This window comes from Gekko japonicus, unplaced genomic scaffold, assembly GCF_001447785.1.
Source record: "Gekko japonicus isolate JY-2015 unplaced genomic scaffold, Gekko_japonicus_V1.1 scaffold67, whole genome shotgun sequence".
In the NCBI taxonomy this organism is placed as follows: domain Eukaryota; kingdom Metazoa; phylum Chordata; class Lepidosauria; order Squamata; family Gekkonidae; genus Gekko; species Gekko japonicus.
In genome coordinates, this window is record NW_015161948.1 from 963,024 (window position 1) to 975,685 (window position 12,662).

General features: G+C 46.3%; 1 protein-coding gene across 1 annotated transcript in view; it reads left to right on the forward strand.

The window, feature by feature from the left end:
• Positions 1-10,997: 10,997 nt before the first annotated feature.
• Positions 10,998-12,662, forward strand: part of NRGN (neurogranin) — a 64,963-nt gene continuing 63,298 nt past the window's right edge. Inside the window, exon 1 of the mRNA XM_015429404.1 lies at positions 10,998-11,115. Within this exon, the coding sequence (XP_015284890.1) occupies positions 11,101-11,115 (15 nt within the window). The 5' untranslated portion in view covers positions 10,998-11,100. The remainder of the gene's footprint in view (positions 11,116-12,662) is intronic.

Here is a 12,662-nt window from a genome sequence, read left to right on the forward strand (position 1 = left end):
TAAGATAATATGGTTAAGAATAACTTGACTCTGTGTCTATGTAAAACAAATATGAAAACAGAAGATTCTCAACAAACTTTATTATTCTACTATTCAGTGTTATCTATGTTTACTGTTTCTGTATACCTCTATGTAAATTGTTATTTCTTCACTCTGAAAAATAAAAATAAAAATTATAAATAAATTTTAAAAAATACGCTGGAGCTCCAGAAGGATATTTCACCCACATTTATCACCAACAAATCTAGAAACATATTGCCAAAGTTCTAAGGAGTCATGTCATCCGTTTTCCTTATCGCCAGCCTCTCCTTATCAGTTTTCAGGGATGGATAGTTCATAATGTGTTAGTGCAGCAAGCTGTTCATACCAAGGACCAGTTTACAGTCAACAGCATTATAGGACAAGGTGAAACCCCATTGGCCCAGATGTCACTTTCCCCCTATTGTGTTATTAGATGCAATACCACCACTGGCCATCTTCAGTGGTGGCGCTGAAACATAGCAGCTCCCTCCTCTGGCAAGCCATGATAGTGCAGACAGCTAAGCCCCTTTCTCTGGCTCTCAGAAACCCTGGGTTGCGACCCCTGGTGCGTTACACCTGGAAGACATTTGTAGCCTTCAGCAGCTGCTAAAAGACACTTGTGAGAAGGCGTCATAAACCAAATAGCAAACAGCATATCTGATAGTTACTACCTGCCTGTCTGGGAAATGCCAGCTCTAATACTTTAAACCAAATCACATTTATTACATATCACACTGTTCAGAGTCATTATATCAACACAAACAAAACCTGCCAAGTTTTACAATGTACATGACAGTAATTGCACTCCCGTTTATAATGGCTGCAATCCAGCACACAGTTCAGATTATTAGAATGGCAGCCGGCATCTTTTTCTTCTGAGCAATACATTAAAGCGACAATCCAAAGAGCGCAAAGAGACCGATGCTATGCATAGTGACTTGGGAGTAAGTCTCCTCATGTTCAATGGGTCCTGCATCCATTTTAGCGTGTACAGGATCACAGCCTTTAAGGGAAGTAAATCCCACTGAAATCAAGGCTCTGATATATTTTTTTTAAGTAAATATACATAAGTGCCAGATGGTTCACTTGTACTAACTGGTGTTTTGGGGTAACAAAGCAAGGAACACACTGTTTATTTTTGCACTGGGTTTTCAGATGAAAACGTTAGGGCTTCTTTAAAAGCTCAGATAACATCCTGCACCTGGGAGGGCAAAGATTTTTGGAGAAACAAATCCCTAGGCAATAAGAAACGACAAGCCCGCTGAACGGTAGCAACACAGAGTGGGAGATTGTAAGGTTGCCTAGCAACGTCCAAGCCTTTTTTAACGTAGGCAGGGAGCTCAGATGGGAGAAAACACACTCGGTCGAGCCAGGCTTATTCTCAGACTCTTCCTTCGCTCGCAGGCAGACAAGCACAAAAGTTTCGCCCGGCTCTCGGCACATGTTCAGTTAACAGTTGCCCAGATATTCCAGCAATGAGACCTCATGTCAATTAGAAGTACTGGCTTATCCTTGCCTCAGTCAAACCAAACTACATGGGCTGGGTAGGGTTGCCATCTCTGGGTTACGAAACACAGACAGAGTCAAGCACCTGCCACCTGGCTCAGGCTTCTTCCAACACTTCAAGGGTCACTGTAGGGTTGTCAGCTCTACATTGACAAATACATGGAGATTTTGGAGGTGGAGGCTGAGGGTGGGATTTGAGGAGGGGAGAGACTTCAATGGAGTATAATGCCATAGAGTTCAGGTGAGCTCTGTTGCCTGGAATTCAGTTATAATCCCAGGAGATCTCCAGCCACCACCTGGAGGCTCGTAACCTCAGGGCTGAGGCCTGTTTGAACCCCATTGAGTTGACAAAATTGGTCAGACTTAAATCTAAACAGTTCCATTTGTTTGGGAAGAGTATTGGGCTGTTTCTGAGGAGCAGACTAGATATGGTAGTGGGGGATTAACATGTAGTTATGTGTCCTGACTGTTCCCTGGAAGGCCAGATAATGAAACTGAAGCTCAAATACTTTGGCCACCAAATGAGAAGGGAGCACTCACTGGAAAAGACCCTGATGCTGGGAAAGATTGAAGGTCAAAGAAGACGGGGACGGCAAAGGATGAGATGGTTAGACAGTGTCATCGATGCAACGAACATGAAATTGAGTCATCTTCGGAGGACGGCGGAAGACAGGAGAGCCTGGCGGGAGATTGTCCATGGGGTCGCGAAGAGTCGGACTCGACTGTGCGACTGAACAACAACAAATGTGTCCACTTGTTATTACATACAGGGCTATTTTGGGGCAGGAACGCACAGGAACGGAGTTCTGGCTGGCTCCCAAGTTGGCCACACCCAGCAGGAACTTATTAGCATAATAGGCCACACCCAACAGCAGAAACTCATTAGGATTGGCTACATTAGGGGTGTGTGGCCTAACATGCAAAGGAGTCCCTGCTACAAAAAAAGGCCCTGGGTTTTGACAACAAACAAGGTAAACAGAATAACAAGCAAAAGGTGGGTGTGGTTGGATAACCACACTTCTGGTAACATGGGGGTGTGGCCTAATGTGCTAATGAGCTGTGCTGTCAGGGGTGTGGCCTAATATGCTAATGAGTTTCTGCTGTTGGGTGTGGCCTATTATGCTAATGAGTTCCTGCTGGGCTTTTTCTACAAAAAGAGCCCTGATTACATGTATAGTATGTATTATTTTTCTAAAGAAAAATTATGCATATGGGTGAGGGGAACTAAACCCTGTCCCTCCCTCACCTCACCTCACCTCATTAAGCTCTGTTGCTTTCAGAACTTTTATTCCAAGCCAGGCCTGACAGTGGAAGTGAAGCAGCTTGAAATCTAAGTGTGGAAAGCAACATAACGAGGGGAAAAGGTGGCGGGGTTTAACTCCCTTCACTCATAGACCCCATTTTTGTCAAAAAGAGGCCTGGCCACCCCATTTTACACATCTATAAGTATGTGAATTCATCTCTGTTATGTCTAGTCTGCCCTGAGTTTTTACAAGCAAGGATGCCAAGAGGAGGGACTGGGGGACAAAGTCTGGAGATGCTGGTCAACATGGAGCCAACGGACACAGAGAAATCATTGAGTAAGATTAAAGTTCATTCAGACCAACGAGATTTCCAGACTTTAAGCTTTCAAAAGTCAAAGCTCCCTTCATCAACCAACGAGAAGGGGTATTTGTTTCTCGAAAGCTTATACCCTGGAAATCTTGTTGGTCTTCATGGTCCTAATGGGCATGAATGTTTCTCTTCTACTACAGACCAACATGGCTACCCACCAGAAAAATCATTTTGTTTCTTTCCATGTGATGTTTGGGTTGGGTGTGGGGAAGGTGAGGGAGGCCAGAGGAAATCTTTGCTTATGGGCACATGGAGGCCCTCGGCAGTCCTGCTAGCAAGAAAGCTTCTCCGACCAGAATGTTGGTTTGGCTCAGGAACAAATTAGGATGGGGCAAAAGAGGCATTTGACCTGGGTAGGTATACAAAATGGCAAAAGATCATGCACTTGCGCTGATGAAATAAGATGCAATGATATAATATTTTGTATATATATGTTTTCAAAAAGTTAAAATTGTCCATTTACTGCTAATTTCTCAGGCTTAGTGAGGGCAGAAGGCCAGGCTGAAGGACAGCATGGCAGTTTTTCATTGGTTCTGTTCTCACACTATAAATACTGATCAGGACCCATCTATGTAAATGCTGGGACTTTTGTGTATGGTATTTGTTAAGTCACTCACTTAACAAAGTAATCGGAGAGTGATTCAGCAACGATTCAGCTTTATTCAACAACTCGTAACACAACACCAACACAGATCAACTCTGATAGCCAGAACAGCTTTTGCATTGAAGCTGTTCTGCTTTTAAACTCTCCCGGCTAATGTAGCCACGCCTACTATACAAATCCCAACCAATAAGGTTGTATACATAAAGCCCAATCACTGACGTTCCCGCTCAGGGAGCTTGATGGCACGTGATTGGTTGGTTCTTCCTGGGCTACCAATAGGATTGGAGGGATTAGGATCCTAGCCCAGGACGAAGCTTGACATGGAACTTCAATTAGGTGATTTACATACAGTCATGTATTACAATGGCAGCTATTTAATACATCACAGTATTTTACATATATTGTGGACAGAGTTACATCAGTATATTTTGTATAATATATTGATGCAATTTACAGTATAGAAACCTATTTACAGAAATATATTTACAGTATAGAAACCTATGTATTGAAGAAGGCTTTGCAACTCTGAGTTTTTATTTTTTTAAAAAAAAAATGATTTACACGCCATCTGCCATTCTAAACTAAAAACTGGTTACCAGAATAACTGAAGAATAGTGAAGCAAGACACAGAGGGAGAGAAGGGAAATTTGGGATTGCAGTTAAATATGGTCAAATGATGTACTTGCCTTGTATGAGCACAAAGAGCAGGTGAGGAAGGGTGGAAAGATATGCCTTATCCCAGGACCAAGATATTCCAGCTATGCCGATAACAGTGCAATCCTAAACAGAATTACACCCTTTTAATCCCAAAACTATAATGGATTTAGAAGGTGTAACTCGCTTCAGGATTGTATTGTAAATTGTACTGTGAATTTACACTTGAAAGTCTCATGATAGAATTATCCTATTGCCTTTACTCTCCCACCCCGAGATCCTGCCCCATAAGAAGAATTCTCATTCTGATTTCCACACATATCTGAAGAAGTGAGCAGTGACTCACAGAAGTTCATTTTTAAATTTCATTTATTTTTATTTCACTTCAATTTATTCCTTGTCCTCCTTTCAAATGGGAACCCAGAGTGGCTTACCTCATGCTCCTCTCTTCCACTTTCTCCTCACAACAACCCTGTGAGGTAGGTTAGGCTGAGAGTGTGAGACTGGCCCAAGGACACCCAGCAAGCTTCTATGGCAGAGTCGGGATTTGAACCAGAATCTCCAGCACTCTAACCCCAGACCACTCTGGCCCTCTTTGTATTGAAATAACTGTTATTAGTCTTTAAGGTGCCACTGAATATATTTTTTTAAAATTTCCAGCGTACACAATGCATCAGCTTAAAAGGTGCTTCACCCCTTTCTGACCTTTTGCCAAATCACATGGCTGAAAAGCGAGCCCATTTCTACTTTTCGTAGAAGCGTTGAGGAGTGAAAGAAGCTGTCCTCTGGATGTACTCTGTGACTCTGGGGTCCATAATGAGACAAGTGTATTTCAGTGCACCATCGACTCCAGAAAGTGAGGATGTGCCTTTGTGCAAGTAGGCCAGCCACAGTGTGTCATGCCTTGTCTTTGTGTAGGTAAGCCTGAGTTATGCACGGCTACCTTACGACGTGGTGTGCCTTCATCCTTTTATGGCTTAAGTTTGCAAAAGGTGACAATTGCTGTTTAGATTCCCTTTTCCCCTAAAGAAACCTTCTCTTTAATTCCACTTGTTAGTGCAAGTACGAAAGTTCATGGGGGGGATTGCCAAACTCCAGGTGGGCTCCCTCTGAGCTGAGTTAGTGTGAGCTAGCTCACAGTTTGTTAGCCTCCGGCTCACACATTTTTGCCTTCGCTCAGAAAGGACAGCTCCAGAGCAAACTAATTTATGCAGTAGCCAAATCGCCCGCTCACAACTTTATTGCCAGTAGCTCACGAAGTAGACGTTTCGCTCACAAGACTCCACAGCTTAGAGGGAACATTGCCCTGGAGTCCCGTCCCCCCCCATTACAACTGGTCTCCAAGCTGTTGAGATCAGTTCCTCTGGAGGAAGTGGCGGCTGTGGAAGGTGGACCCTACTGGGTTCCCTCCCCTCCCCCAAATCCACCCTTCCATGGGCACTGCCCCCAAATCTCCAGGAATTTCCCAAGCTGGAGCTGGCAACCCAAGTTCATGTGAAGTATATTGGTTAAAGATCTCAGAGCATGAGCTGGAAAGTCCTTGGTTCAAATTTGAACTCAGCTATGAACTCAGTGAGAGACCTTGGGCAAGTCTATATTCTGAGAAGAGAAGAGAGAAGAGACTGGATTTATACCCCGCCCTTCTCTCGGAGTCTCAGAGCGGCTTACAAACCCCTTTCCCTTCCCCTCCCTACAACAGACACCTTGTGAGGTAGATGGGACTGAGAGAGCTCTGACAGAAACTGTCCTTTCAAGGACAGCTCTGACAGGACTATGGCTTGCCCAAGGTCATCCAGCAGGTGCAAGTGGAGGAGTGGGGAATCAAACCCGGTTCTCCCAGATTAGAGTCCACACACTTAACCACTACACCAAACTGGCTCAGAACAGAAGAAGCCTGCTGGATGAGACCAAAGATCCATCTAGTCTAGCACTGTGTTTTCTACAGTGGTCTATCACATGTCCCCAGAAGGTCTGCTAATAGCACAGTGAACAAACCATCCTCTGTTTTGTCTCCCATCTACTGAAATTCAGAGGTACACTGCCTCTGAACATGGAGGTTCCATTTAGCCACTGTGGCTCTACTTTCAGCCTCAGCCTGCAGTATGGGGATTTATTAGGGTCACATTAAAGAGATTAGCTGTCTTTTCTTGTCTGGATTACCGATATAATTATGGGAAGCTCTTTGAACACTCGAAAAGCAGCCTGTGCTGACAATCTTATGCACATTTATCTGACAGCAAGTCCTATTGAACTCAACAGGGTGGATCTAGGCTAAATTTTTCCTAAGGCAGAATGGAACTTTCCTCCCTCCTCCCTCCCTCCCACAGCAGCCCACTGATCTCCAAGAAATATGGCTCTTGGGGGACAGGAGACCCTGAGGACTCATATGAGTGGGGTCTGCAGCAAGAAGGGGAAATAGTAGGGTTGCCAGGTCTGGGTTGGAAAATAGCTGGAGACTTTGGGGGTGGATCCAGGAGCGGGAGGGGTTGGAGGGGCCTCAGCATGGTACAATGCCATAGAGTCCACCCAGAGAGCCAGTTTGGTGTAGTGGTTAAGTGCACAGACTCTAATCTGGGAGAACCGGGTTTGATTCCCCACTCCTCCACTTGCACCTGGCTGGATAACCTTGGGCAAGCCGTAGCTCTGATAAGAGCTGTCCTTGAAAAAGAGCAGTTTCGGTCAAGAGCTCTCTCAGCCCCACCTACCTCACAGGGTGTCTGTTGTGGGGAGGGGAAGAGAAAGGAGTTTGTGAGCCGCTCTGAGACACCTTTGGGTAGTGAAGGGCGGGGTACAAATCCAATCTCTTCTTCTCTTCTTCTTCTTCCTTCAAAGCAGCCATTTTCTCCAGGGGAGCTGATCTCTGTCAGCGGGAGATCAGTTGTAAAAGTGGGAGATCTCCAGGCCCCACCTGGAGGCTGGCAACCCTAGGAAATAGTCCAGATCCTACCCAATGGGATTTAAATCTAAGTACACCTGCTTAGGATTTCCCCCCATAAATGCTTACTATTGTTACTCTAAAGCAGGCCCATAGCTACAATGGGGCATTTCGGGGCCTGGACCCCCTACTTACTGTGAAGGCCTTCCAACTTCCCATCCAGCCCAGACCTCCCCCCCCCCCAACTTCCAATTTTTAATTTTATTTGTGGTGCTCTCTTGGGGGTGCGTGCAGGGTGCCCCCCAACTTATTTAAAGGCCCCCCGAATTAAAAAATCCTGGCTACGGGCCTGCTCTAAAGCCTAAGTCTTATAACAGATGTAGCCTATGGCAGACCTAAGAAAAAGCTTAGTGGGTTTGTACAGATTTCCAGACACTACAGGAAGCCAGAGGGGCTGCAGTGGCTGAGTGGTTAAGATGCTGAACTGCAGACTGGAACGTCGGTAGTTCAGCAGTTTGAGACCCAAGTGCCACGAGATGGAGTGAGGTCCGGTCTCTGGCCCCAGCTCCTGCCAACCTAGCATTTTGAAAGCAAGAAACTGCAAGTAGATAAATAGGTACCGCTTCAGTGGGAAGGTAACAGGGCTCCGTGCACCTCGGTGTCTAGTCATGCCAGCCTTATGATCATGTGAAACATCTTCAGACAGCGCTGGCTCTTCGGCTTGGAAACAGAGATGAGCACCGCAACCAAGAGTTGGATTCAACTGGCTTTTGAGCAAGGGAAACCTTTACCTTTTTTTACAGCAAGCCAAGTAAGGTGCACGGCCCGGCCCATGTCATTCATGCCACTACAACACTTACGGTTCATTTAAGATATATATATTTTAAAATCTTGCCTTTCTACTGTAGAAGCTCTCAAAGCAGCTTACAATTAGAGTTGCCGGTTCCTGGAGATTTGGAAGCCTCGAGAAGGCAGGGTTTGGAGAGGGACCAAAGCGGGCCATAGAGGGCACCCTCCAAACCAGCTGTTTTTCCCCCCTGGAAGAACTTATCTGGAAACAAAACTGTAACTCTGGAAGGTCTCCAAGCAACATCTGGAGGTTGGCAACCCTATTTACATAATATTAAAAACAATACTAACACTCAATATAAAACAGATACAATAAAGCCAGCAGTAAGAACATAGACGTCAAAGAAGCACTTTGACCCTATATGTGGTTAAAAGTATGAGTGAACAGGAGAGACCTCACCAGGCACTTAAAAGACGATAACGAAAAACTGCATAGGGAAGGATTTCTGCAAGCAAGGGGGGCCACCACTGGAAAGGCTCTTTCAGGAATAGGCCTTTGAAGGAGGGTGTATCTGCAGAAGGGCCCCAGCAGATTATCTTAATTGCTGGGCAGGTTCATAGGTGATGGTACCTGCACCGTTTGCACGTAAAGCATATTTGGAGCTACAGTCCTTCCCCAAGAGGTCTTTTACATATCTGGGTTATATTAACCCATTCACTGTGAATAGGTGCTCAGCACACCACTGTACCTCCTGGGCATCTTGAAGTTGATGGGCAACAGGTACGGAACAGAGAAAAAGAAATACTTGACTCAACAAGGAATTACATCATGGAATTCACGGCCAGCAGAGGTAGTGATGGCCACAAACATAGATGGTTTTAAAAAGAGAGATAGTTCCCTCAGTGGCTACTAGCCATGGTGAGTCAAGGGAACCTCCATATTCAGAGGCAGTAAACCTCTGAAACTCAGTGCTAACAGACAACATCAGGGGAAGGCCTTGGCCTCTATGCCCTTATTTGTTGGCCCTCCAGGGCAATGGGTTGGCCGCTGTATAAAGCAGGATGCTGGACACCCTGATGCTGGACCCTGATGAGGGCTTGCGTGTTCTTATGTTCATATTGTCTGGGTGTAAAGTGTCATCAAGCCATAGCTCATGGGGTTTCAAGCAGTGTTCCCTCTAAGATGAGTTAGTGTGAGCTAGCTCACAGTTTTTTAGCCTCCGGCTCACACATTTTTCTCTTGGCTCAGGACGGATGGCTCCAGAACAAACTGATTTATGCAGTAGCCAAATCGCTCGCTCACAGCTTTAATGCCAGTAGCTCGCAAAGCAGAATTTCTGCTCACAAGGGCTCCACAGCTTAGAGGGAGCATTGGTTTCAGGGCCAGAGACTTTAGAGGTAGTTTGCCATTGCCTGCCTCTGCACAGCAAGAGTTCATTGGTGGTCTCCCATCCAAACACTCACCAGGGTCAACTCTGCTTAGCATCTGAGATCTGGTGAGATCAGGCTACCCTGGGCCAACCAGGTCAGGGTATGTTCATGTTAGGACTGCTTATATGACCACTTTTGTATCCAGAGCTTTGGCTGGCGAGGTGGAGGGGAGAACGTGCCATTTCACCAGGTCTAGAGAACCCCATCACTCCTTGGCAAATAGAAGGGGAAGTCGTGGAAGTAGTGACAGACTTCACGTTCCTGGGATACCAGATCACCGCAGACTGTGACAGCAGCCATGAAATTAAGACACCTGCTCCTTGGGAGGAAAGCGATGGCGAACCTCAACAGTATGATAAAAAGTAGAGACATCACCCTGCCAACAAAAGTCCGCATGGTCAAAGCAATGGTATTCCCAGTAGTCATGAACGGCTGCGAGAGGTGGACTATAAGGAAGGCCGAGTGCCAAAGAATAGATTCTTTTGAACTATGGTGCTGGAAAGACTCTTGAGAGTCCCTTGGACTGCAAGGAGATCAAATCAGTCAATCCTAAAAGAAATCAACCCTGACTGTTCCCTGGAAGGCCAGATAATTAAACTGAAGCTCAAATACTTTGGCCACCAAATGAGAAGGGAGCACTCACTGGAGAAGACCCTGATGCTGGGAAAGACTGAAGGTCAAAGAAGACGGGGACGGCAAAGGATGAGATGGTTAGACAGTGTCATAGATGCAACAAACATGAAGTTGAGCAAACTTCAGAGGACGGCAGAAGACAGGAGGGCTGGCGGGATCTGGTCCATGGGGTCGCAAAGAGTCGGACTCGACTGTGCGACTGAACAACAACAACAAGAGAACAAGTCAGCAGGTAGGGTAGCACTCTTCTGTGTACTTTGTGTTCATGACACAACAAAATGCAACTTCCTCCCATTTGGCTTTCAAAAAGTGACTCAGGGGACTGCCTAAGACCTTACCTAAAGCAAATGAGAGGCTAGAGAACTGATAGCCAGGGCAGCTGTGTTGAAAAATGCATGCCAGACACATACAAACAGAGGATCCATTCCTATACATGTAATTCAATCAGGTTCGGAAGTAAGGATTCAATTGGATTATCTATCCACTCAGATAACCGAACCTGATCAGGCCCTGGTATAAGAGAACTCCTCGCTGTGCCCTAACAAAGGAGCCTTGTAAAAGCAGCCGCTGAATGTTCGGGACCGCTTGTTCTTCCAGTGTATTTCTCTGTGGCACAAAGGCATCCTAATGCCAGCCTGCCTGTCTCTTTAAGTATTTGAAGGGTGTTGGAAGCAAAGGGGAGTTGCTGCTGTAAAATAAGCTGGAGGGAGAGAGAGAGAGAGGGAGAGAGAGAAATTAAAAAGCATGTGAACTGGAGCTACTTGAGTGGGTCTGATAGGCTCCCCAGCCGCGAGTAACTGGGTTACGTAGGCAATCAGCTCCACACAACTTGGGCACCTGCGGAAAGAGCTGATCCAGAGACAAGCAGGGGGGGAAAGGCAAGTTCTCCAAAGCTCAAAGAGCGGATCTCTGCTTTCCCCACTATACCAGCCTCGTGTTGCCTGGAAAGCTCTCCGTCACAGTGGCATCCAGGATGGACTGCTGTAATGTACGTACAGATTTTGTACATTTTTTTTTGTTAATGCACAGAAATTGTACATGAGCTGGTGGTGTAAAAGATTGCAGCGGGGTTGGATGTGCCGCTGTGACTTTTATTGCTGGAATGATGTGGACTTGCTTGAGGTGTTGGATCTTTCTATGGGGGTCGATGACTCTTGGGCTCTTGACCAGTATGCGCTGTGGGACTCTTGTGATCTTTGGAAACGGTTGCACTTTAAGCCCATTGCATTCGCCAAGCTCTTCGGAGCCTGTTTCCTTTCCAAACGAGATAAGCTTTGTCTCAGATTTCCCCCCCTCCCCATTGCTTCCCAAAGAGGTTGCTTTGGGACATCGGCTTCTCTGCATGGTAGAGTGATTTTTTTTCCCCTGTTGCTGAAATTTTAAGCATGAAATAATAATAACGGGACTGGCAGAACACTTAGTTTGTGTGTGGGAGTCACTGTTTATTTCTGTGCCGGCAAACTGGGGTGAAAAAGCAGGGAGGGGAAAAACCAAAGTCTTTCTGTTGGGGGAGAACAAGTGGCACTTGCTAAATAAAAGCAAGGAACAGGGTTGGGGCGTCCCCCCTCCCCTTTACAAGAATACTTGCTAAAAGGCTGAAACTTCGGACAAGCAGAACTGTTAGCAGGGATAAAAATGGTCTGGGTTTTTGAACAGTAAGAGGCTGGATTCATATGGGTGAGGAAGATATCCTGGGGAGTTTATTCATATGGGTGGGGGACGTATCCTATGTCGTTTATTCCCTGCTATTCCTTAAGTGTTGAGCCTTCAGAGAGGCATAGATCCGGAGCCCACTCTCCTGTTTCAGCAGTGCCCACACAAGCCGTTGCTAAATAGCTGGGGACACAGGAGCTCAGCCTGTTCCACAGCTCCTTTCACGACAATTTCTCACCCATGAGGGGTAGCGCATGAAGGCAAAAATCTGGCCATGCTCTTGGAAACAGGAGTGGGGCCAGTGGCTGTACATCAGCCAAATGCTGGCCGGTATCCACACATGAAGTGGTGTGTAGCATTGTGTAATTGTCGGAGCGCTGGAGTGGGACCTGGGAGACTTGAGTTCAAATCCCCACTTAGTCATGATACTCACTGGGTGACTTTGAAGCAGTCATCCTCTCTCAGCCTAACCTAATTCACAAGGCTGGAAGAGGAAAATGGGCAGGAACCATGTACATCATCCCGAGCTAAAAACAGAGGGATTAAGGGCTCTGAGGTATAGGAAGGTAAAGGGAAGAGTGTCAGAATAAGATCTGGGGGACGTAGGCTCAAATCCTTGCTCTGCCATAGCGCACATGGGTTGCCAACCTCCAGGCGGCACCTGGAGATCTCCCGCTATTACAGTTGATTTCCAAATGACCAAGATCAGTTTCCCTGGAGAAAATGGCTGCTTTGGAGGGTGGACTCTATGGCATTGTACCATGCTGAGGCCCCTCCCCTCCCCAAACCCCACCCTCCTCAGGCTCCACCCACAAAATCTCCAGGTATTTCCTCACCCACAGTTGGCAACCCCAGCTTGCTGGGTCAGCCTAACCCAACTCA